Source organism: Venturia canescens, chromosome 7 (genome assembly GCF_019457755.1).
Source record: "Venturia canescens isolate UGA chromosome 7, ASM1945775v1, whole genome shotgun sequence".
Lineage (NCBI taxonomy): Eukaryota > Metazoa > Arthropoda > Insecta > Hymenoptera > Ichneumonidae > Venturia > Venturia canescens.
The window spans coordinates 18006503-18033966 of NC_057427.1; the positions used below are offsets into that span (position 1 = coordinate 18006503).

At 35.5% G+C, this 27464-nt stretch overlaps 2 protein-coding genes and 1 long non-coding RNA gene across 3 annotated transcripts; 1 reads left to right on the forward strand and 2 right to left on the reverse strand.

Annotated features, from left to right (window-relative positions):
* The first annotated feature begins 338 nt into the window (after window positions 1–338).
* On the forward strand, window positions 339–8799 carry IleRS-m (Isoleucyl-tRNA synthetase, mitochondrial). The gene is made up of 16 exons (XM_043423361.1): window positions 339–1107; window positions 1213–1335; window positions 1804–1963; window positions 2106–2310; window positions 2586–2890; window positions 3144–3310; window positions 3437–3673; window positions 3802–3974; window positions 4102–4240; window positions 4361–4518; window positions 4927–5070; window positions 5203–5416; window positions 5582–5834; window positions 6066–6247; window positions 6360–6583; window positions 6670–8799. Exons 1-15 carry the CDS (start codon window positions 844–846, stop codon window positions 6576–6578), a joined length of 2943 nt encoding a protein of 980 aa, XP_043279296.1. The 5' UTR covers window positions 339–843; the 3' UTR covers window positions 6579–6583; window positions 6670–8799.
* LOC122413190 (uncharacterized) lies at window positions 1143–3491 on the reverse strand. The gene is made up of 3 exons (XR_006261525.1): window positions 3258–3491; window positions 1865–1944; window positions 1143–1324 (listed from the first exon to the last, which is right to left on the reverse strand). It is a non-coding gene; the product is annotated as an uncharacterized lncRNA (long non-coding RNA).
* Window positions 8800–19049: 10250 nt separating the features above from the next.
* On the reverse strand, window positions 19050–24283 carry LOC122413055 (uncharacterized). The gene is made up of 4 exons (XM_043423131.1): window positions 23962–24283; window positions 21724–22025; window positions 21191–21391; window positions 19050–20896 (listed from the first exon to the last, which is right to left on the reverse strand). The coding sequence occupies exons 1-4, from the start codon at window positions 24281–24283 to the stop codon at window positions 20852–20854; spliced, it is 870 nt and encodes a 289-aa protein (XP_043279066.1). The 3' UTR covers window positions 19050–20851.
* Window positions 24284–27464: the final 3181 nt, after the last annotated feature.

Sequence of the window (27464 nt, forward strand, 5' to 3'; positions counted from 1 at the left end):
AAATATTAAAAAAAAAAAAAAAAAATTAACCCGATCGGATATAAACTCTCGACTACTTCGTTGTCGGCCACAGACCGTAACCGTGAGACCAACAACCCCTGTGAAGCACCGTCAGCTAAAAGTGGTACTTAAGTTGTGAGCTTGTGTTTGGGGTTTATATTCTTGATGGGATTATAAAAGTGAAACAGTCATACATTTTCAATGCGAGGATTTCAGGATTACAGAATAAAGCTTCACAGATGCTGAAAGCATTAAGAAAACAGTGAAATCACACAAAGAGAAATAGGTATTTTCGCTATGCATCTTATGAGCTCCCCACCACGTGATCACTGTCGGTCGGGCGAGCCGGAAAACTCCGAACATACCTAACGAGAGCGAGAAGGATAGGATGACTACCCCAGTCTCGGTGGGGACAGCTGATCACCCCAGTTCACAGACGCTCTCGCTTGCTTCTCAGTGTTCCGTGCGTGAGCGCACACAAACAAAGACGACGCTAGCGACATCCAACGGCCGGGGTGATAGCTCGTACTGCTACCCCAGTTTTTTGGGAACCATATAAACTACGGGCTTTACACTTCTATGAGGATCCATCTTCGTTGCCTATAGTCATTCAAGTATCAGATCATCAGAAAAAAAGAAAAAAGTGAGAATTAAACCGGTAACAATCAACCGCATTCATTCAATTTTTTGTATTGAGCTACAACAGTTTATGTTTATTTTGAAACCAACTTCAATAGAATAATAAATCTGTAAACAGTATAAAGAGATTAATAACCGGCGTATTCGCTGATATCAAATAGAGAGTATCGATTGATATCAGTATATTTTTTGAGCGAAGAGGTTATGTTAAGGTGTTTCGGTCCAGGTTCCATAAGAAAATTAAAACGAAAAGAAGCTGAAAGCTCAATGGTGGCTACGCTCATGAATACACGTGGAAAGTGTTTACTATTTACATTATCACGTGGAAAAAGTTTCAGAAAATTGTATACCGAAACCAATAAAAAAGAAGATGTCAAACAACACTACTCCGTATTATTACCGAAGACTAATTTTCCAACGTGGATCAAAAGTGAAAAAAGAGTCGAATTGGATAAGTACTTGATAGACGTAAGAGAATACAACTAGAAAAACTTGAATTCTTATCACATACACTTTAGATTTTATTTATCTTCATTATGAAATAGACAATTAGGAAAAATAATGATTTTTCAGAAATGTGGATTTGGAGAGTTGTACACTTGGCAAAGAGAAAATTTGCAGGGTCCTGATTTTATACTGCATGATGGACCACCTTATGCCAATGGAGTACCTCATATGGGGCATGCTGTAAACAAGGTAAACACAATAAAATTTTTCATCATCATTTTCACAAGACGACGCTGAAGTTTCCAACGTTGGAGTCCAACGAAATGAACGAAATAGTATATTACACACCTAGGGAGGGAAAATAGACTACTTCAAACCGCGGGCAGAATTGTCACCCGAGCCGAAGGCGAGGGTGATAAGCACGCGGTTTGAGGTGGTCTAATTTCACTCCCGTGGAGTGTATACGATTTTTCTGTCCAACGCAGGAGGGCTGAAAAAAACGTTTTTAATTCACCAATTTTTTATTTCATGAATCGTTGATGCAGCTTGAAAAACTACGAATCGCGAATTTGGCAGGGAACAAAATAGGAGAATTACTGGAATTATTTAAACATTTTTTTCTATCATTTCGTTGGACTCCAACGTTGGAAACTTCAGCGTCATTTCACAAGTGGTTATAAAATGCATTTGTGCAAACTTGGTAACTTTATATTTTAGATTTTGAAAGATATTACGATACGAAGTAAAGCCATAAGAGGTCGGAGAGTTCAATACGTACCAGGTTGGGATTGTCATGGTTTGCCAATAGAATTGAAAGCCTTGACGAGTCTCAAGAAAGATGATACAGAATTGACGCCTCTGGAAGTTCGCAAACTGGGTCAGTTAGTGCCATGAATATATTTACAACATGTATATTTGACACGGACTATCGAATATTGACCACGCGACATTATACAATAAATTTTTATTTCTAGATTCTATTCTTATTAACAAGTTTTCCTCCTTTTTTTTACTTATAGCTCGAAAATATGCTAGCAAAGCAGTGAAACAACAGCGTACAGTATTCGAGTCTTGGGGAATAATGGCTGATTGGAAAGACTCGGGTTGTTATTTGACCTATCAAGTTCCATACATTACAAATCAGTTGCGACGTTTTTTCGAATTGTACGAAAAAAAGCTTGTATTTCGAGATTTTAAGCCTGTTCATTGGTCACCTTCGTCCAGGTATAATGCAATTTTTGTAATTCGAACATTGAAATATTTTCCAACTTCCGATAAAGTTTTTCAGCGCTTTATTACAATTAGAATTATTAATTAGCATAGCGACTGAAAAGTTTTGTTTGGCTGCTAACGTTATGGTGGATATTTTCGTACTTGTGCCACTGTTTTTCGAGTGGTATTTTGAATGAAAACATGTGAGCGTTGTCGTTAGCGCTTTCCTCCAATATAAGGATAGTCGATCAATTTGAATGAGCTCAGTCTCAAGGGAAATAATTCAGGACAGCTCTGGCAGAATCCGAATTGGAGTACAATGATCGTCACGAGAGCCGATGTGTGATCGTGCGTTTTCTGCTGACAAAATTACCGGAAGCTCTTGGACAGTTTGACGGGAAAAAAGTTTATGCTCTTGCTTGGACGACCACACCATGGAGTCTAGTTGCGAATCAAGCCCTCGCCTATTCCGCAGATACCACGTATTGCGTCGTCAAGGATGAGAGAGGAAATCTCTACCTAATTGCCAAAGATGTAATCAAGTCGATTGAGCAGAAGATTGGTTCATTGGAACAATTACTCGATCTCAAAGGTAGCACTCCTTCGACTTTGTTACAATTTCAAAATATCTATTCACACCTTTTGGTATAGAGATTATTGAACTAGAGCTCACATATGACCGGAGACACGAAAAATGGGGCCGCGTCCCGTAATTTTTATCATACAGAAAAAAAATATATATTTTACACAAACTTTCTACTAATTTTACAGAAGCACAAATATCCAACGCTCAACATTTAATATAATTGCAACAATGTTTCCTATCTGTTTCAATTCCTCAATAGGAAGTGAACTTTCAAAAGCGGAATATGCCCAACCCATAACAGAAAAAAATCTACCATTTTTACGAGGTGACCATGTTAAAACTGATGTTGGCACCGGATTAGTTCATACCGCACCTGCTCATGGGTCTGAGGACTTTCTCGTTGGCCTTGAAAACAACTTGTCCGTTGTAAGTACTATATAGTAAAAAGCAATAATAGCGACTAACATTTGGCGGAACATTTTATTTTTTCTTCACTTACTATCGTCTTACGAATTTGCACATAAAATAACAACGATTACGATTTTTCACAAGCTGTGTTTGGTAAACGAAGAAGGTCGTTACACATCGGATGCGGGTGAAAAATTCGTCGGACTCGAAGTACTGACTGAAGGAAACAAAGCTGTTATCGAATTTATCGGTGATAACATTGTTTACGAGGAATACATTTGCCACAGTTATCCATATGATTGGAGAACGAAAAAACCAGTTCTTACGCTCGCAAGTCGTCAATGGTTTATCGATACAAATTCGTTAAAGAAAAAAGCTATCGTAAGCTATCGTAAGGTTCTTCGAATGAATCGAGAAAAAATCGCTCAAAATGTTGAAAAAATTTATTTTTTAAAATATCCCTGAAAAAATTCTGAAATGAATCGTGGTTTATTTTCTATGCAATCCAGGAAAGTTTAAACAATGTGGAAATTCATTCTTGCGGCCAAAAGAATTCGTCAGCGAATGCTCTGTACAAACAAATACAGCAACGACCGTATTGGTGCATTTCACGTCAGCGAGCGTGGGGGATACCAATACCAACGCTTTATAATAAAAACACTGGTGAAATGATATTAAACAGGTAAAGTGTAGGTTGCTTTTTCCTCCTCATTGTTATATTCATATTTTTCGGTTTTCTCCAGTAAGCACAAAAACTAATCTTTTTCCAATAAAATCTGACTGATTGATTAATCGGGAATAAAACGCAGAGCATTCGTGGAGAGATTGTGCAGTTTGATCGCACAAAATGGATGTGACTGTTGGTGGTCGATGTCAGTTGAGGAGTTGGTAGGAACGAAACTTTTACATGAGTACAAACTCAAAGCGACAGATTTGGAAAAAGGGCAAGTACGTAAAATGCGATATATATCAACGCACAACGAAATAACCAATTTTTAAATTTGTGACGAAAACGCGGATGATTCCAACGCGCGAGCGTCGAAATAACTGAATTTTCAAAATTCGTAGGACATAATGGACATTTGGTTGGACAGTGGTTTATCGTGGTCAGCTGTTCTTCCTGACGGTAAAGCCGATGTATACATCGAAGGCTTGGACCAATTTACCGGGTGGTTTCAGGCCTCGCTACTCACGTCCGTAGCCCTACAAGGAACTTCACCTTACAAGTACGAAAAATTGGAGGTATCCTTAACGCGAAGTTTGTCAGCTAAATTTTTTTTCAGCCCTCCGGGCGGAAAGTGGCAACTTTCGGCCCGCTGCGCGTGCCGAAGTTGCCGCATTCCGCCTGCGTCGGACAGAAAAATCGTATACACTCCACGGGAGTGAAATTAGACCACCTCAAACCGCGTGCTTATCACCCTCGCCTTCGGCTCGGGTGACAATTCTGCCCGCGGTTTGAAGTAGTCTATTTTCCCTCCCTAGGTGTATAATATACTATTTTTTTTAATTTCCATTCTCTATCTCTTTCTCTTTCTTTTGTCTGACGATTATTACCGATTACGCTGTAAAATTTCGATATACAACCAGCATGAGTTATTGTTTTATATTGAAATAAATTTTTCCTAATCTAACAGAGCTTTGTTCGTTCATGGATTCGCGGTCGATGAAAAATCCGAGAAAATGTCGAAATCGTTGGGTAACGTCATAGATCCCGAAGAAATTACCAAAGGAGGAAAAAATAAAAAAGAGAAGCCCGCATACGGCGTCGATACGCTTAGGTAAAAAAAAGCTCTAGCTATTGTGCGAAAATCTAATTATTCAAAACGTGATTAAAAAAAAAAAAAATTGGTGAAAAGATGATAACTGTTGAATTTATTATGTTGTTTTTCTGTTTCTTTTGCCTTGATTAGATGGTGGGTCGCCAATCATGGTTGCCAACATACACAAATCCCCATCAGCGATAAACTCTTACGTGCGAGTGCAGGATCTGTTCAACAAATCAGAGCTATTTTACGATTTCTTCTTGGTGCCATCCATCCTTATGATTCCTGTGCCGATGTTGAAGCACAGTATTTATTTTTGGATAAATTCATGCTTCATCGACTCTATCACTACAACAATGAGGTTCGTTCGACATTGCTTTTTCCTATTATAAAATTTTCCACATTGGTTTGTGTGGGTAAATTGTTTGTTGAAATTTGTACGATTTCGATAGCGTGTAGAACAAAAAAAAGAATAATTCAAAAATTATTACCTGTCAAAGTGCTCATGCTGAGAAAATAATTACAGATTCAAGGATTTTACGACAACTACCAATTTCATCGGATATGCCAAACAATATTAAATTTCATCGTGAACGACGTATCCAGTATTTATTGTCAACTCGTCAAAGATCGATTGTATTGCGACGAAGCAACATCGCCCTGCAGAATCGGAGCGGTTGGTGTGATGGGTGAAATTTTGGCAGTACTCGTCAGAACGTTGGCACCGATCATACCACTTTTGGCAGAAGAAGCATGGCTTTATCATCCCGAAAATTTAGGTGAGCCAATCAAATTCCCATGTAATCACGAACGGCAGAGACTATTTTGACATTTTAAGGGAACAAATAAACAAACAAATCTTATTACGATTAATATTTCAGTCGATTGTCGAGAAAATTGTGTTATTCATGCAACTTTTCTAATGCATTCAGGCCCATTATAAAATCAACGTTATTTCATATTTTTTCGACATACGGATATATTGATGACGATGTGTAAAACTATTTCAGCGTCCGTACCATTGCATCACTCTGCCCACATTTTACCTGACAATTGGAACGACCCGGACGTGGAAAGCGTAGTAAACACCGCGCTGCTCATGAGGAAACATGTAAACAAATTGACGAGAACGAATACTTGGGAATTCAACGCAACAATCAGAACAAATGCGGAACAATTTGCTGCTCTGTCGGCGAGTATTTCGATCAACGTGTCAAATTTGTGAATTGGAGAAATTGTCACATAACTTCTCGCGAGTAGGGGATATAATGAATAATAATACATTAATAATTTAATTTCGACAGGTGTTACATCCGGAACGCGTAGCATCAAATTCCGAATTGTGCGATATTCTTCAGGTTTCTTCAACGACTTTGATCGATGACGCCTCTTGCACAACTGCGAATATTCATTTGGAGCCAATAAAATCAAAATTGTGTAGCCGCTGTCGAAGATATCCGGAGAGCGCACCTGGATCAGTTTGCAATCGTTGCGCGCAAATTAATGACTCACCAACAATCTGATCAACGTATGAGAGCAATTTGATGACACATTTTTTACCACAATATAAACAGTCGTTTCTCAAGCGATAAAAATAAATATTCGATTGTACAGAACAAACTGGAAAAAATATTTCTTCTTCCACGCCCCTTCTCTCCGATATACTTTCACGAGGCTGGCTCGAGGGCTTTCTTGAGTCATCGATACATTGTTTCTTCGGGCTCTCTCGGAATTCCATTAGTATATCGGGGAAAATGTCGAGGATCAAAGCAGGTGAAGTATCACACCGTACGAGTTTCAAGATATTTCCGGAAATCCCTCCCTGTGTGGGTGTTCCTGGCTTTGTGGGTCACGCGTGCAAAGCATCTTTCGCAAGAAACATTTCTGCACCTCGAGCTGAGACAAGTTGGATACTAACACGAATATTCCTTTGTGACGCGCGCCAGCACCGAGCTAAGAATTCGTGAACTTTTTAACTAAGAATGCGAGAAGGAAATTCCGATTTAGTTTTTATGCCATTATATAGAAATTCCTAGAATATAAGCGTTCTCGACATACAATGCACGTATGTATGTACAATGTACATAACGAATAAAAACAAATGCGTAGAGATAACAACGTCTAGAAATATTCCTCAACACGGTTGTTGAAATGTTGCAAGTAGACACCGCTGCGCCTCTTTTCATGCGACTACGTGCGGTTCTGATATGTCAAACTAACGGTACTTGAAAGGAAACGTTCTTTTTGCTTGAAACTCGGAGCTTCGCATTTTCGTTTTGACATTTCTGCAGAGTTGATTTTCATTAAATATACGGAGACAAAAATTCAATCAATAATATGACAGCACACTCGAAACCGTCATTGATTCGTCAGCAAAAAAATCTAATGCCAAAACACGAAAAAATTCAAACATAGATCGTTATAGTGCCACTCAATGGTGATACAGCAGTTACAGGCTTTATTTCATTCCGTGCAATTTAAATTTAACACCAAGTTTCAACCAGTGGTGTGGAATTATTCATCGATGAACAGAGGAAAATGGGTCGAGGACCAAACGGTATTGCGAAAAAAAAAATGACAACCCCACGTATCGATGAACATTGAATTATTTTATTTTCAGTATATACGTATAATATATTTAATACATGGTCTACATTAAGTACAATAGATATTTATTCATATCGACGTATGTATAATTCATAAACATTATGATGCAATATAAGTTATACAACTTCAGTCAGGCTTAGTGCGACCGTTAATGACATTAAGCCGTATTATTGTCTGACACATCTTATACATTAAGATCAGCCAAGAGAGGCTCTTTTTGTTATTATTGTTCAGCCACTTTGAAATAATTAGTTGAATAGTTACAACTCATTATTTTTTTTTTTTTTTTCTTTCATAAACCGTACAACAAAATCGCTTGCACTCCTACGGAAAAAAACAAATATAAATTTGTTCTTCATTCAATACGATATATATATATAAAGAGTCTGGGACTTCTTACTCTTTTATACACACCATAATTCTCATGTATATACGACTCAAATTTTTCGGATCATCTTTTCCGATGTACTTTCAAGGGAAAAGTCAACATCAAAATCAGTGACCTGAGCGCGCGCACACACTTTCGTCGAAAAGTAATGGATCTGACCATATATATATATATAAGAATTGAGGTGTGCAAAAAAAGCGGTATTTTTTGCCTACTTACTTCCACCAAAAAAAAAAAAAAAAATTAATTGATAATGAAAATAGGAACGATCTGCTGCAAGGATCGTAGGTGGCCATAACCGTAGACATCCTGGTTGAATATTATTAAGAAACACTATAATAATCGCAGACAAAAAATTTGGATCGTCCGCTAAATATATAGGTCTGAGTGGGATAATGTGGAACAGCCGGGCAAAACAAGAAATTTGTAATGTTTTCTTTTCCCGCATTGAAAGATCACAAAGTTTTATCGCTCGACTAAGGGACGCGGATCGTAAATTTGACTGATATTCAGTTGAAAAAACAAAATTGTTTTTTCAACAATGCAATTGCGTATAAGCGTTAAAATAATAACCGTCATTGATAACATGAATATTTGAGACATGCGTAATAATTATACCATGTTATCTCATTCAAGATGACTTCGAGGTGCTCATATGTTTTTGAGTATATATACACAATACCAATGAAATTGATTATAATGTGTACTTATGTGTACTTAATAAAACAACAACAATTCCAGGCGTTAAATGGTATTGCTTCAAAGTATCTAGTATACGTGTCATCATCAAAATGTTCGGTTTTTCAATGCGAAATATTGATTTTTTTAATTAAATATAGAAGCTCAAACAAATGTCACAAGTGAAATAATGGAACTCTGCAACTTGCATTTAAAATGTTCCAGGGGGGTGTCCGCTTTGCTCCACTCTCTTCGATTATCAGCTGTATTTGAAAATGCTCAATTCGAAAATATTCCAAGTTCCGAAAACAAATTTGTCTCTACCGAGGGTTAATTCACTTGCATGGATAAATCTTTTTCAAAAGTCAACGATAAGATTCTGTTCAAATCTATTTTCAAAAGTTCATAAGTAAAAAAAAAGTGATGTTATTGACTTATTTAAACAAAACTTCTCACTAAAAAAAAAATCCTATGATTTTTATTTTGATATAAGCAAAAATTCGAGCGCGCTAGCCCCGTTCACTAATTTATTTTTTATCTTTAAACAACTATAAAGAGTGAACGTATTTTGGGTGAGGATTATTTTGTTGTTGTAGGGAATTTGATTTTCTATAAAAATTAATATACAAGCCAGAATGCCTTCCGATTTTATAGTGAATGCAAGCGAAAAAAAATATCGTCCATATTGTGGTGTGCATATATTGATGCATACCTTAGTGAGTTTACAACATACCTCAGGGTGGGTGATTGATAAAATTGGTATTCTTTTCGGAAATTCATCGCTTCTTAAAATAGAAATGAAAAAACGTACCTTTGACTGTCAAATATAATGAAATATTGGAGCGGAAAAGATTTCAGATTGCAGGCAACGAAATAATTTCGGCACAATAGAAATATGACATTGTTGTTTTTTTTTCACATCACCCCAATGTTCATGACAAAGAAAGCCAAATGTATTATATTTCCGATTTTCTTATAGTACAGCTTAGCGATAGAATAGAATTCAGTATGAAGCATAGTAAAATCGAGGAGGAAAAATCTGCACGTAGATAATACAACACTTGTATAATTGATTCGTCCTCCTCATCCCCCCCCTCTCTCTCTCTCTCTCTCTCCCTCTCTTATATATTATAATGAGTTTTTTCTTCACATCGCCTCATTCTCAAATACCCACAATAATAAAAATACGTATGAAAATAACTAGAGCACATTCTTCGAGAGTATACAACTATTTACACGCACGATTAATAGTCGTCGACGATTGAACATTTGATTATTTAATTGATTATTTTTCGCTTGTTTTGAGAGCACGACTGTCGTGTGTTTATAAGGTCAATCAGAACTTTGTATATCATATGAATCTACTACACGTTCAGGTGTATTCGGATTGTCAGTATACACCTTGTCGAAAATTAAAAAAATTTCTACGAAAGAGGGCCCTCTGATAGTAATAATATATATTGTTTTTAGTGAAATTTGTATAATGGATCGACGGCGGTGGTTGTTTGTTTTAGTTTAGATAATTTTCCAAAATAAAAGTTTGCGGTGTATAAGAGTCTGCGACAGAAGCAGAGTGCAAAGTTTCAATTGAAAAACGGGGATAAAAATATAGACTTTTATTTCGTGCGAATGAAAAATCGCGTTCGTCAATTTTATTTGTAAAGGGAAAATATGGGCTTTAAAATATCCGCCCTACCTTATTGTTCCGTATTTAATTATTTTCTCATTACTTCAATTGTTGGCTTATTCGAGGCTAAAATCCAACGATGATAATCGAACTTGTTAGGTCTTTTTATCTTTTATTTCTAAATAGAGATATGTCAGACTATTCAAAGGACGTAAAAGTTTATTGGAACGTTGGAAGAAAATAGATGAAAAAAAAATGTCGAAAATAATTGCCGTCTGCTTTATAGGAACAATCGTCTAGCTATTAAACGCGCGCCATATTTTCATTTCGTACATTATTCAAATTATCATATTATTCTTTGTTCTTCATAATTATGAATTTATTGTCTTATGCACAATTAAAGATATGCTATTATTCGACAACGGAAATTGATGTCCGTTCGCCCGAATGACTATACTGCTGGGTACCCACATCGTATTGACTTATGTAATATTATCATAATAATTAATATTTTTCACTATTATCATCATCTAGATAAGTGTATCCTTAGTTATTGTCGGAAATTTCATATTGATATGACACGTAATTAAGCCTTTTATTCCAACACGTCATATTTATGCCGATCGTTTTTCAATAAAACTATTATTATCATCGCACACTTAGGCTCGAGTGTTTTGTCTCGAATGAGCAAACCTTTCCAATATCTCGTTGGAATTTGCTCGTCGATTTAACAAATTATAGAAACTCGGATGCTATTTTCACAATTATTTCACTGATACATATCTGATTGTCTCTAAATATATATAGTGAGAGTAAAGTTTTCCAACATGAGAAAAAAAGTTTGCTCATTCAGAAGCAGCAAGCAGCGAGTGTGCTGCGTGTACATGAGAACCGTTTTATCGGTCCATTCAAATTTTTATATTCCGAGACAATCACGCGGGATTTAAAATACGGGGCGAAGAATAAAGATATGCATTTGAAAAAGATATGCTCACCAATTGTGATACGAGCTTTGTCAGTTTCGTGGATAATATTCCTGTATTTCAATAGAGATAATTATCAAACATTTTTCTTTCTTCATAGGTACGATTGATATTTTTCATTATTCTCTGCACGCTAATTTTTTATATTTCCTTTGATTTGTTATCGATATTTCTGTATATCATTGTCGCTACGTGATGCCGCGTCACGCATTTTGCGTCAAGCGATCGAACCCTTTGGGTTACAACATGTACTTTTACATTTTTTGCCTTTTTTTAATCCTTTTCCCAATATTTAATGAAAAATTTGTAATTGCGAGAAATACACTCTGATTTTTTGCGGTGAAAGTGCGACTCGTCCGCGCGTTAAAGATATACTCAGTTCTATTGTTTTTCTGAAAATTTGATCAGACTCAAAAAAAATTTTAATTTAGCCAGGTTATTTAGCCAATTGTATAAAGAAGACAAGTGTGCATTTTTTTTTAAATTTTTGCATTGCATTTTTTCGAGTTTTTCAAAGTTTCAAAATTTTTGAAATACCGTTGGATCTTAAAAGCATATGATTAAACAGAACAAATTGTCAGATTAAAGAGTTGGAATTTCATACCAATTTTGTGGACAAATTTTTATCTGGATTTTAAATGACCGTTTTCATCAAAAATACACGAAAATAATTTTTTCGGTCGGTACGTCACTTTCGATTTATCACTAAAAATTCCAATAAATTCTTCCAAATGTATACAATAATAACCCATAGTTTTTTTTATTTATAATAGCAAGATTTTCGGTTTCAAAGCTATCCTTTTATCGTTTTATTTTTTTTCTCAGAAAAATCAATTATTTAAATGAAAAAAAATTTCACAAATTGTTTCTCTTAAATTTTCCGATGAAAGAACATCTACAATTATAATATTAATGTCTTGTTGAAGTTTATTGAAGCGTAGTTTATCGATAACGTAGGCGAAACTTCATTGAATTCGGTTGAAAGCTCCGCTCTGTTTCATCACTCGTTTAAAAAATAATTCAGTACCGAAGACCCAAAAGTCCCATTACATTATTGTACCAGGACCTAATAGAATTCTTCAATGCAAAAGATATTCGCTCGCCGCCGACTTTTTAACTTACCGATTCTGAGAAAATCAATGACTTGAAACGAACTGTTCAACTTTTCCCAGTTCGTACATTGTGATTAATATTAACAACAATGAGGAAAAAATATTATATTAGGACAGAAAACTATTCATTTTTTGAACGAGTGATTATAGTGGTTATACCTCTCGAACGATTTCAATAGAATTCCGACGAACCCAAAGAGTTCTAAAAAATTAATATTATCGTTTTAGATGTTCTTTTATCAGAAAAGTAAAAAAAAACAATTCGAGAAAAGATTTCTTTTCAAATAAAAATATTAAAACAAATGATAGCTTTCGAACAGCTAATCCAACGATCACAAAAAAATTACAGGTTATTGTCCACATTTAAGAGTATGTTTTAGAATTTTTTTAGATGAACCTAAAGTGACATACCGACCGGAAAAAATTATTTTCGTATACTTTTAATGAAAATGATCATTTTTTTATACTCGAAAAATTCAACAAAATTTTTTTCACCAAATTTACTCAAAGGTGCAACTTTTTTGTCTAATCATTTTTCTGTTTAATCTTTTGCCTTCAAGATATAACGGTATTTGAAAATATTTAAAGTTTTGAAAAGCTCGAAAAAATGCGATTCAAAAATTAAAAAAAAATCCCACTTGTCTTTTTTTATATAATTGAATAATTTGACAAAATTTCAATTGTTTTGTGAGTGGTCAACTTTTTGACCGTTCGAAACCGCATGGAATGTCTCATATGTATTATATAGGGGAGACCGGGGCAAAACGGGATACCCGAAAAATGAGAGGAATTTTTTTGTCTTTTTTTTTCAATTTTTATACTTGTCCAAAAAGAACGTGAAACATATTTTTTCCAAACTATCTTTTTTTACATCTCTTCCAAAGTAAAAACGTTTTTGCACAGATATACAAAAAGTATTTGTATATCTGCAATTATTGCTTCCCAGATTACTGTCTACAACAGTAATCACAGATACATGTTTGCGGATCATCGTGTGTAGTTACACCTGAACATGAATCATGTGCCCACTCCGCATAATTTTGGTACTGAATCCATGATTCAGTGAATAAAGAATACAAATGTTTACAAAATAAACATTGGCGATCTTCGTTATTATTCGTATCATTAATTTTAAATTGAATTACAGAGGGTGCGTTCGACGTACGTTAGAGCGTTGTAAGCGCTAAGAGCGTTCACAGCGTGCGCTCGACTTACGTTTGAGCGCTGTAAGCGCTGAGATCGCTTTCAACGCTTAGAGTGGTAAGTCAGAAGCACTCACAAGGAACATCACTTTGGTGTCCCCCTCCGATTTTCTTGAAACTGCTGTATGTGAAAGAGCATTCGAAAGTAAGAGACACGTATTTTTTTTTATCGGCGGAAAAACGGTTTTAAGGGGTGAAACCACCCTTGAAAGTAAGGCATGTCAGGGGGTGATTTTGCAGTTTCACCAGCAAGCACTCAACTGATTTTGATAAAACCAAAACCAAAATGTTTCTTATCTGAAGTGATGAAAAGTTCACCCTGTGCACGAAAAAAAAAAAAAAAAACAGGGGGTTAACCACCCTTACATTCTTATATATCTCACGCCACAATAAAAAGGAACGAATATGAAGGAATGAAACGGGTTCTATTTCCATGAAAACATGAAAATAAAGTTCACGTGTTTTTGCATTTTTGCAAAATAGCAGTCTTAAGGGGGTGAACTACCCCTTTTTTGAATTTTCGTACCGTAGGTGGTTTATTTCTGTTTTACATGTTTTTGCTGATTCGAAATATTATAATAGTTTCGAATCAAGATTTTCTGACGTATCGAAGTCAATACAAGACTCTGAATGGGTGAATCTCCCCCACTCGATTTTCCTCTTTATTCGCTATTTCAAAATTTCTCCCTGCATTTCGTTCAATTTGGTTGCTCTGCATCGAAATTACAAATTTAATAATTTTAGGAACATATAAAACTCGTATTGACCTGGATGGTGTCGGTTTGGCGGGGGGGGGGGGGGGGAAGTTCTCACAACTACTTTTTCGGTGATCATAGAAAGCTTGTAAACTGCACGTAAATGAATAGGTACCATGCTACAGATAAAAATGCCTCTATAAAACACTTTCATAACTTTGGCGGAAAAATAGAGGCGTAGACATATGATCCCGGTGTTTGTGCTAGATAAAAATGTTATCAAGTAGTTATGATCACCTGATATTTTTGGCATTCTCACACACCGAATAACATTAGTCATTCCGAATATTCTTGAGTCATGCATCAGATAAAAACGTTATCAGGCATCGTGAGATTAATAAATATTTTTTTCTTTCGATACTTATTTTCGAAGGCGGTAACCATTAGCATTGTACTAGTGCATTTTTGAGTGAGCTCCAAATCGTGCGTGCTTTTTCTGTGCTTTTGGTGTATTGTGCCTACTACTTTTACCAGCATGAAAGTCAACCCAATCAACGTTATCAAATTGTTACTGGCTACATTTGAAGCTATGAACATTGCACAAACTCCTGTTAATAATGCAGAAATAGAGATGAAGGAGAATTTCGAAAAAATTTTAATCGATTCTATGCAAGATTACAACGGGATTGAGATGATACAGGAAGAAACTCTTGATTTTCAAGAACCATTTAAAGAGTTCGAAGCAATTGCTGTTGAAGATATGATATGGCAAAAGGATGATGATGTCGATTCCGACGCTTGTTCTGGTGACGATGAGCTGAGCTATGATTATAAAAAAAAAGCTGTTGAATATTGGAGATCTGGTAAAAAAAAGAATTACAGTGTTGAAACCGTCAAACAAAAATACAAATCTGTAAAATCCATACGGCAGTTACGACGCTGGGCACAACAACTGAACAAGGGTGGTACATATAAAGAAAAACTTGCTCGAATTTCTGAATACACATTACGGAATATGAAAACTGCTGTAGACGCGGGTGTCATTGTTCATGATATTGACCTTCGAAAGTGGGCTCTACAGGCACAGAAAGAAATAGGCCATGAAGATATACGATTCAAAGCTTCTCATAACTGGCTATGGAAATTTAAGAAATCGCATCGCATTGTTTCCAGAAAAATTAATAAATTTATAACGAGAAAAACTGTGGAGGAAGAAGCGCTTCTGCAAACAAATGCGGACAAATTTGTTCAAGATGTTAAATTACTAATAGAAAAGTATGGGTCAAGTAATGTATATAATTCGGACCAAAGCGGTTTTCAACTGGAAATCCATTCAGCACGAACTTTAGCGATGGAAGGATCGAAAAAAGTTGAATGCGTTGTACAATCAGTGTCTTCAACGACCCATAGCTACACGATTCAGCCAACAATAAATGCCAACGGGAAACTACTTTCTCCACTTTTCATAGTATTAAAGGAGGCAAAAGGTGAATTTGGACCGAGAGTAACGAACGAATTGTTTAAGCCAGATAACGTCATAGTAACAGCATCGAAATCTGGGAAACTTACTTCCGGTGCGTATTATCGTTAAGGGTGCATCAACTTTTTCCAAAATATAGTTATAAATATATAATTTGTTATATGTTTACAGATCATTTTAAAATTTGGATGGAAAAAGTTTTTTTTCCGAATGTTGGAAGTGACAATGTATTACTGATTGATTCCTGGAGTGGACACTGCCCCAAAGTTGTACGTGAAGCCACCCCTCATGATAAAAAAATCATCACAATGATTATCCCAAAAGGTACAACTGGAAAAATTCAACCGCTTGATGTATTTGGATTCAGGATATGGAAAAATTTTGTACGACATTTTTCAGATAGTGTTCTATTAGTGGATGCTGATATAAATTTACATTTGAGGAATAATATAATCAAACTGCAATCTTTGGCCCACAATCAATTGTCATCTCCACGCTATATCAATCTTTTCAAATATTCATGGTTTAAAAGTAATTATATTACGGAAAAACCGGAATATTTCGAAAATCCTGTTGATTTTGGGTTCGGTCAATCAAAAACACACTGTGAAATACCTGGTTGCAATAATATAGCGATTATAAAATGTGCATGGTGCAAAAAATCTTTGTGTTTGAAACATTTTTTTGATGAATATCATTATTGTACAACGTATGAGCCATAATTGCTGGAAATGATAGGTTTTATTATATTTTATTTCGATATATGTACTTATCTAATAAAATCCGATTCTATACTATGAGACGGTTAATGAATTGTTAATGTGTATTGAAGTTTCATTTAAAAAATGTTCGTTAGTAAACAAGATCAACAGCATAGACTTATTCAGACTTCAAAGTTGAATCGTAGTAAATATCAAATGGCTCCCCTCCTCCTTCCCTTGCCCGCCAAGATTGAGGTCAATACGATCATTATACGTTCCTAAAATTATTGAATTCGTAATTTCGATGCAGAGCAACCAAATTGAACGAAATGCAGGGAGAAATTTTGAAATAGCGAATAAAGAGGAAAATCGAGTGGGGGAGATTCACACTTTCAGAGTCTTGTATTGACTTTGATACCTCAGAAAATCTTGATTCGAAATTATTATAATATTTCGAATCAGCAAAAACATGTAAAACAGAAATAAGCCACATACAGTACGAAAATTCAAAAAAGGGGTAGTTTACCCCCTTAAGACTGCTATTTTGCAAAAATGCAAAAACATGTGAACTTTATTTTCATGTTTTCATGGAAATAGAACCCGTTTCATTCCATCATATTCGTTCCTTTTCATTGTGGCGTGAGAAATATAAGAATGTAAGGGTGGTTAACCCCCTGTTTTTTTTTTTTTTTTTCGTGCACAGGGTGAACTTTTCATCACTTCAGATAAGAAACATTTTGGTTTTGGTTTTATCAAAATCTGTTGAGTGCTTGCTGGTGAAACTGCAAAATCACCCCCTGACATGCCTTACTTTCAAGGGTGGTTTCACCCCTTAAAACCGTTTTTCCGCCGATAAAAAAAAATACGTGTCTCTTACTTTCGAATGCTCTTTCACATACAGCAGTTTCAAGAAAATCGGAGGGGGACACCAAAGTGATGTTCCTTGTCAGTTACGGGTGCAAAATGCACCGAAAATGCATTGAATTAAAATAACAGTAAAAATAATTTCATGAGTTTTTGAAAGGTACCCCGTTTTGCCTCGGGATTTTTTTTGAAAATTGAAAAGAATTCCAGTACATTTCTTAGTTTTTTGGAGTAAAAAAATAGACAGAGCTTCCCAAACTTCTAAAAAGTTCAATATTTCTTAGGTATCTCGTTTTGCCCCGGTCTCCCCTATATATATATATATATATATATATGGGAGATGGGGACCATTAACGGGGTACATCAATAATGGCGATTTTTTTTCTTCATCCTAGCATTTTGATATTTTTGTTAATAAAAAGGATCGAAGGAACTGCGTTTGAAATTAAAAAAAAAAAAATCGAAAAGTAAGGAAAAAAAAGAATTAAGAAAAACAAAAATGGGGAAATTGGAAAAAAGTTTTTCAATTCCCAACTGCCCGCAAATCAAAAAGACGAAAGTTATGCGTTTCACTGCGATCAGCTGATAGAGAGCAAATTTTCTCTGCAACGGTTACGCTTATATTGACCAATTTTTATTGCTTTTGTTTTTAAAGAATGTAGTCATGGTTGCATTGGGTTGAAATTAGAGAAAAAAAAATTTTACCAATTTTCAAGAGGTACCCTATTGTTTTTCTCCGCAAATTGCATAAATTTCCGTGTATTTCTTAGTATTTTTTGAGAGTAAAAAATAGATGGAGCTTGTCAAACTTTTGAAAATTATGATATTTCCTTAGATTTTACCCCGGTCTCCCTTTATATATAAATACACATATCTATAACGGGTTTTTGATCGTTATTGTCATGGTTTTCATTCGATTTTTTTTTTCAATTATTTGAATCTTTATAATTCCTTCCCTTTTCATTAACTTTGCGCGCAATGATACTGATTGTAGATAAGGCGGTATTCAAGTAGCTGAGTTTATACGAGGTAAATCTTGATCTTATCACAATTCCGTTTTTTTGTCATTCTTTTTTGTTAAATTTTCCTCGTGATTCATGCTATTCAAGGGTTTTTGTATCAAGAAATTTTCATGCGTTTATAATTGATTAGAAAATAGTTGTCTATCGGATTTCACAAACTTCACAATATACGAAGAAATAAACAATGAAAATAAAACAAAATTCAATTGAATTTTAGCTTATATGAATATTTTTTTAAACTACTTTTCGAGTATAATGACGAAAAATCCACTTATCAAAACAAACCCAAACTGTAACCAATGAATTCATCGGTAATCTTCTAGAATTGCAGAAATCTTTAAAAACGCTCTCGGTCGGCTTTTCTCATTTATTTGTACCACCGACGAAGAGTTCAAGAATTTCGAAAGTTTGCGGTAGTCGTTGAAAAAGAGACTGCTACTGTTATAGAATTGGATGCCGCTGAAGTGCAATTTTGAAACAAAAACAACAAACTCCCGCCAGGAACAATACATCAGTTTCATTCAATCGACTAATCATTCCCAACATGCAAACGAGAATTATTCAATTTCTCCAGGTTTACAGTGTTGGTAATATTATATAATATTACTCGAGTGAATTGAATTTAGTAAAAAAAAAAAAAAAATGAATTTTTGAGTTATTAATTGATTCGCTGGTGAAAATGAAAAATACGCGTGAAACCTTATCGAATTTCATTCAATTTTTTGCGTTAAAGAGAAAAGTCATTCGCATATTTGCGAAAATTCTGCACATATGGGAAATTAAATTGACTAAATTGAATTAAAATGACGTTTACTTATCTTTGATTCGAATTTGCAGCAGAGCAGCAGCATCTTATTCACACGTGACAATGCATGCAACAACCCTTCTTCTCGACCTTCTCAAAAAACATCAAGATCGAATATCAATAATTTATCTTCGCGACGCGTTATTTAAACTTGATTACTTGCTTGTATATGACAAGCCTAACAAGGATGCTCGATAAATCAAAATTCAAATAGTTTCGTTCAAATTTTTTCAATTCATGATGGCAAAAGAAAATGTAGTATCCGCGACGAGTCGAATATTTTAACACACAATTGATCGTTTTTGTAGTGTACATAAAAAGTTTGCCATGATATCAATATTTCTCGGTTGGATGACTAACTTATTCGAAAACGAGTATATACTAAGTTATTTCAGAGTAAAATTAGTTAGATATATGTATAGCCGTACGTCTGTTATCGAACTTAAAAGTCCTTCATCGAAGTGTCGGGTGAAGGACCATTTGTAAGTATTCCTTTATTGTATATTGATGCATTGTTCGAGATACTCCCCCCGCCCCACTTTCCTCCTCCTCCTCTTTTCCCTCTTTTTTCAATCAAACTTGGCGCTGTTGAATAGCGAAGATGGAGCGAGTACGACACTACTTTTCCTTCTCCAATATACGCGAAAACGATTTCGCGTGAAATACTATTGTCATTGCGGCGTGGAGCCACGTCGGCACTTTTCATAAAAATAATATTAACTATGTTTTGGAGTTGAAGAGTAAAAAAGATTTTTTTCACAAAGGACGTCGTGGAAGCATCTCCGTTAATAGAAAATATTGCTTCGTAACGCGAAGTGTAAAATCGCACTTGGAGAGAGAGAATTCAACATTCTTCAAGTTCAAATGGAACTACAAAATTATTTGTTCGTCGATTTCACTGCTCCTTCATATTTTCCTTAATAAAATTAAAAATAACTTTGCACGATTGGTTATTCATTCGAGCTCCTCATTTTCAATTTATCATGAGCATACGAGAAGATATACGTATATGCGTGTATGTAGAGGCGAAGCGTATATGATCTTGCTTTGACGCTCTTATCTCGATAATCTTTGGCAACGATTAATCACTCTCGCCCTCTCTTTCTCTCTATCCATGGATTCTCATTTTCTCTTGTTCTTTCTTCTCGGTGCTGGTTGAATACCTTTTAATACTATATAATAGCGGTAGTCAGATTAATAGAATAAGATTCTACGGATATAAGTGCGGGGTGAAGAGTAGGGCTATTGAGATATGATAACGATGATATTAATAAGTTTGCCCTTATTTCCTTTCTGCTCAATTTTGTTGTTATACCTACTTGGAGCCCGCATTTTTCTTCCACCCCCGAATTTTTGTGAGTCTATAATTGTTATTTTTTGTTTTTCGCCGGATTTACTAAACTCGCGAGCTACTTTATATGCAGCAATCAGCAAATGTGAATAAATCTTATTTTCTCAATTTTCTCTTGTTCGGGTTGGTTTTTTTGTTTCTTTAATTGTTTTAATTTTGTCTGTTTGTGTTCTTTAGTCGTTGACTTGACGGAGATTGTAGAATGTTCACACGTTCGGCAGTTCATCAGTCACACCGTCTCCCTCAAAATTCTTGATTAGTTATTTTTCACGAGTTTCGGTTCATTTATGCAGCATCGTATCGCGGTTGTATTTATCACCGGTTTGCTAGGAACGTAAACAATAGCATTTTTTATTTGTTGTTTTTTTTTCAACATTCAACGAATTCTGTAAGGGAAAATATTTTTGTACGAATTTTTATTTAGAGAATTTTTTTATTTTACAGACGCTGATGCGAACAGAAGCAATTTTCTTGTAACAAAACCGACCGGTCGAAAGTAAAATTCCTTTTATTCGTGTAATTACTAAAAAATGGACGCTATCTTCGTGACGCGACGCGATCCGAATGTTTAATTTTTTCTATTTTTTCAATGAATAATGTTTAATTAAAAAAAAACTTACCAATAATCCACCGTCGAGATTAGTCAAGCCGGAGACGTATTGCGACTGGCCATAACCGTAATTGACACTTTTTGGTTCAGGATATGGTTGTATCGAGTTTAAAAATTGTCTCCGTGATTCTTGTGATATGCGTCTCTCACCGTTTGCTATTTCTTTGAGGACAGCTGCTCGCGCTGCCATTTCCTCCGCGTCCCGTTGTTCCTAATGTCAAGTTTTTCGTTATCGCACGTCTCATTTACATCGGCATCAATCAAAAGTTTAAGTCGCGATCAAAGTGCGAAGTGATGATATCGGTGAATAAGGCGGACCAAAAAAAATTATATTCATGTTGATAGGTTTGCTGAGAAATCTCTCGAAAAGTCAAACGATTTTTCAGGAAATTCGAATACCTCGAATAATTCTCCGGCTGCAAGCTCTCATTTGGAAGAATTGGGAACGATTGCGGAGAAACATAATGCGAGTAATGACGAGTATGAATTCGTGATGAGTATGCAAGCATAGTGGGAAAAAAGAAAAATAATAAATAAACAAACCTGGAGTTCACGAGCTCGTTCGGTACGTATGAGCTCTTTCAAGTGCTGAAAGCTCCCGGCTTGTGGTACTTCTGACATGGAGGGTCCTCCCCCGCCGCCTACACGGAAATTCGTTTGTCGACGTCGAGGGTCGGGCATGTGACGATTAATTGTTCCATAAAGACGAGACACTTCTTCGAAAGGTTTCATTCGATTTGGCATGCCGTTCCGTAATCTACTCCCAACCGGGGCTTTGTGGACGATTTTTCCATAAACAACGCCCACGCCAGCACCCCGACTGCGTGCTTGACTACTTCCATGATCTTAGAAGTCATAAAAACGAAAAATATTTTAATAGAAACAAAAGCGGTAAAGGTATACAAAACAAAGTAACCCCACCGCTTGTGGAAGAGAGGAGTGGGGAGGGGGAATGGTGGGGGAAAGTCCATCCCCCCCCCACCACAACCCCGATGAAAAATGGCGGCAGCCACCCCCCTTTGATTTTTTATGTGAAAGTTCAAACAGTGATATAAGGATTTTTCAATGTGTTTTCAGGGAGTTTTGAGTGTTTGCGTGCTCAAACATGCACGCACGTATCTCAGAAACCAGAAGATCTGTGATGGGAAACATCTCGCGCATAATTCGGAAAAAAGCTGAGATTCGCTCTGAATACTCGAATTCCCTCTTGAATAAAAATTCAGAAATATAAAAAGACCAATTTTTTGAAATACGACCACATTTCGGCACGGCACTTCGCAGGTCTCTCCACACTCTCTCAATGTTTTGCATATGAGCGCGAGTATGAGCGGATTACCCGTAATCCGTATTCGCCATTGTGTGTGTGTGTGTGTGTGTTTCGACTCATTTGGATGTATGTATAAGTAGATAATCTAAAAAATCGCTATAACACTGTTTGAACTTTGACATAAAAAATCAAAGGAAGGGGGATGAACGCCGCCACTTTTCATCGGGGTTGTAGTGGGGGGACCTTCCCCCCCCCCACCTCTATGAAGGTGAGCTTACTTTGTATACCTTTACCACAAAAGCTCTCCCGTTGCTCACGGAATCGCTTTCATTTTCACTCAGAAGAAAGAATCATTTTTTTTCAACAAAGAACAAAACTTTGATATATATTTTACGAAGGACGGACTCGATGATTGAACGGTCCTCGATTCGAGTCTACGCATCGATCAATCTTTTCTATTCATCTTGTATAGAGAACAGGCGAATGTTGCATGTGCAACGTTTTTATACGTCGCGATCAGTCGCGATTAGTTCTTCGAGAAGCTTACAAAAGTTTGATAAATGCGATTGGTAAACGAGAACGCGCGTTCGGATCGATGATACATCAATTTGCATTTGAGCGATATCGGGGCGATTGAAAATTCGTAGGGAAATAATGAATTGAGAGAGCGTTCGCTCTTCCGTTTTGACTTTCCGATGCTCGTTTCGTTGCCCAAACCCATAAAGCCATGAGAGTTACTCTCGCGAACGACACTCAAACACAAATTTATTTATAAACCCACGCCAAATTTATAGTTACTTTATCAAGCCGGATTTATCGGGCCGGATATTGTCCGAATACAATCGAAGACAAGACGTAGATTCTTCAGTATCATTTCTATCTCGATGATAAGATACAAAATGGTAATGAGAACGAATGCAGAAAAAAATTGTAAGGGCTATGCGAACATCAAGAGGAAAATGCGCGGTCCGCGTTCTCCGTCTGAATGTCATTTTCGTATGTACGCATATATCTGGCGAGAAAATTTAGAAATGAATGGGATACCGTATTATGTAGATAAACACGCTACATAAACACAGACGCGTATTCGCGTGAAAGGGTTCTTTGCACTCTATTTCTCAAACAAATTTTTATTACTCTGGCAATATGTTTGGGTGAGAAATCTTACGAGTGTAAAAAGGAAGATTTGTCCATCTTTTTTTCATTCTTCACTCACTAATTCGTCGAAAGAAATTCTATGCAAACCCAACTTCATTTTGCGATCCTATCTGACCGATGTGAGAGGGTGGAAAGATCGCAGACGGTATATTTCTCTCTTTTCAAAAACTGTACGATTACGTCGTGAACACCATAACAAAATAACGTACATGGACGAATTGAGAATCGTTCAATGAAGCCGCGACGTTCGGGCAACAGCAGTATAATTAATATTTATAAAAGGAGCATTGCAGATTTGTTATTTAGAAATGAAAAAGGTTTTGCTATGTCATTTCGGAAGGGGGTTGTTCTCGTACCTCGATATCCAAACGAATTGGATGATCTTACTGGATAAGTGTCCCAAATATTATGAGCGAAAGGATCTCGGTACATGGGTAAATCATTGGTCGTCTCCGCTGCTCGACTCTGACGTTTGCTGTATATCCACATTGCTCGTAGTTCTTCGCAGGTTGGTTCGGCCTTGCTCGCCCGTTTATCACGATAAGCGATCTCGCTGAAAATTGCAGCTTGCGATGACGCTGTGGGATCTCTCATCGGATCGAAGGATTGTGCCTCGGTCGCGAAGGTCACGCACGATTTGGCAAAAAAAATGTATCCGAGTATACCGATTATTTGCATTTTGTGTATTCCCTCGCGTTTCTTTTCTCCCTCTCTTTCTTCCGATGTTTGACTCTCTAGTATTTTCCTTGATCCTCTGAAAATTTTCAAGTATATAGATTAAACGGTTAGGAAAGATATTAAAGCGAAATGAAAAAATATAAGATGCGAGAATCGTTGATACGATAATACGCGCGAGTTCAACGTTCTTCTTTACCTTTTCACAACAGTCAAATTTGTTTCTATCCGTCGAATTCACAAGACCGTTGCCTATATATATTAGGGTGGTTCAAAAAAAAAACTCTTTTCGTATCATCTCAAAAATTTCTAGGAGATATTACAAAATTCTCCTACGATTCTACGAGACGCCCAACAAATTTTCGTTTTTTCATATGAATAACACCTAAACAATTTTTTTTCCGTTTTCTTCAAGTAAAGCTATTGAAAAAACTTTTCCCACTATTTTAATGGACATTTTTTCGTAGGAAATTCAATTCTCTACAAAAAAGCTCTGATCAGATTTTCTCATAAACCTAATGAGTGAATTTTATGAATAGTTCCGGATTTCATGACTTAATAAATAAAAAGTTGCGTAAGTAAATAACTCAAAACTGTATCCTGCAATATACTCTCCTGCTCCAAAATTTGGATTCAGCTATCGAAATTTCTGCCCGTAGTAAAAGTTTCATAACTTAATCAAAAATCAACGGAATCAAATTGAATAAATATTATTTTGAAGTGGACAAACTGAGCTTCCTTTGCCACTTCGTAATATTTTTTACGAGTTTTTTTTTCTGGTACGTGCTTCTGAGCAGAGCCGGTGTTCGACAAGTTTTTGGCCTTCGTAAGCTGACCGTCTATCTTGTGGGAATTTTTTTCTTCTTTTTTCTCCTCGCCAGCGTTCAAGAAGTTAGCAAAAGCTTTATTTTTTTTTTTTAGAAAGTATCGTATTACAAATCCTGAAAAAACATCACATTGAAAAAAAATACGAATTTATAATTATTTTGTAAAGTGAAAAAAATCAAATACAACATGAGAAATAAAAAATCGAAATATCGCGCTTGAAAACATTTTGAAATACGATGCTCCATTTTTCTTATCTTATTCTAACAACTAAATCAATTAAAACAAAATTCCATCTAAGTTACTTATAGCACTAAAATTAATAATATCAATTGGAGGCCAAGTATTTTCTAATGAATTGAAAAAAGTTACCACTTGAATTACGTGCAACACAAAAATGTATGATTATCAATCGCAGGACAAGTAATTTATGAGTAACTCCAAATTTCAACATTATGAAATTATTCCGAGAAGCTTTTAAATCCAAAAAAATCACATGAAAGCTAGGGTCATTCGTTACTCCATGGTGACAGAGACTTATAAGAATACCGATTCTTTCAGGATCTTCTGGTATTATTCACAAAATTCGACGTCGATTAGACCAATACAAATTATATTTAAATATGTGTTAAAAGTACTTGTCCGGCCCATCACTTTTCATTCAAAATAAAAATCAATCATAAAAAAACGAAATTGTACGGTAGAATCCAGTTAACAATTTATTGACATGCGATATATTACTAGTTTAATGTTCTTAAAAATAGTGTAGGTTCTTATACCGAATGGAATTCATTCGCTGGAAGGAATGAGGAGTAAAAATTGCCGTCATTGCAATATAAACTGGGTTATTCTGGAAGCTTGAACATATTTATTGTGCAAAATATTTTTCATTTATTGATGCACAATAATATCCTTTGTATATTACAGAACAATTCGTTTCCACTTTTGATTAAATTAGTGCAATTAATTTTATTGCTTGAAGTTTTTTATACAATTATTACTTTACAATTATTATACAATTACTTATACAATTATACAAAATATTACTTGAAGAGAATTCTCTCAATTCTCCCTGTATGAATACTTGTGATCCATCAGTTCTAGAAAAGCCTTGATCATTTTTATTTGTATAAACAATTTAAATGGAAAGTGATGGGCCGGACAAGTACTTTTAACACATATTTAAATTTAATTTGTACTGATCCAATCTACGTCGAATTTTGTGAATAATACCAGAAGATCCTGAAAGAATCGGTTTTCTTATAAGGCTTTGTCACCATGGAGTAACAAATGACTTTAGCTTTCATGTGATTTTTTTGGATTTAAAAGCTTCTTACAAGGAAAGTCACCTTAGCGTACCCCCACAACCTGGGTTGAAAAAATTACATTTTGTAGTTCACATCAATGTATAAACCGTCACAAAAAATTAGCTGCCCACTCGCATATTTAAGGGGTGAAAGTAATTCCTTAAAATTGGTCGTTTTTTCGTTTTTCGTTGATATCTCCGTAACTAAAATAGATACGGCAAAAGTTTAAATGGCAAATTTTTTCATTTTTCAGTGCTTTGCAATAATATATAATCGTTAATTGTATAGCTTTTTATATTCATTTTATTTTCATAAAAAACGTGTTTTTTTGTACATTTTTCACTACTTTTCCATGGTAAATCTAATTATTCCGATTCGAAATTCAGTCATATCAATCTACATTGGATTTTTTCCGACACAAGCGCTCATTAAAAGGAGTCAATTTTTTCAAACGCAAAATTTTTTATCAATTTCAACTTATAACATCTTTTCATCAAACTATGAGGTGGGTTTCTTAACCCTACACCTCATGTGCCTTTTTTCATACCCTCAACCTCATGACCGGGGTTTGAACGCATCCCACTCTTTTTCTGCTTATAAATCCGGTCCTACGATGCTAAACTGACTTTATCCTACACCATTTTCTTCATTTTTTTATAACGAAAAGAATGATGTACGATAAAACTAATTTCATTTGAATTTATATATAAAAAAATCCGTCGATAATCAGTCGATAATGTCGCTTGTTAGGACGGGAGCGTAGTTTGAAGTTCGCGTGGGGTGTGCTCACACCCCAGTCATGCGTTCTAGGGTTAAAATACGTTTTATTTTTCTATGATATCCTATCTATTGTGTTAAACAGTGATATATCAGTAAAAGATAAGGCTCTATATAATCTCATTGTTATCGCATTTAAGTTAGTTTTAAAGCGGTTCCCGTTCACTAAAATTCTCTGATCATAGGTATGCATTGTTGAGTACGTATTGAATACTACGAACTTTTATAAAAATGCATATCAATCCAATGAATGTCATACATATTTTGTCGACTTA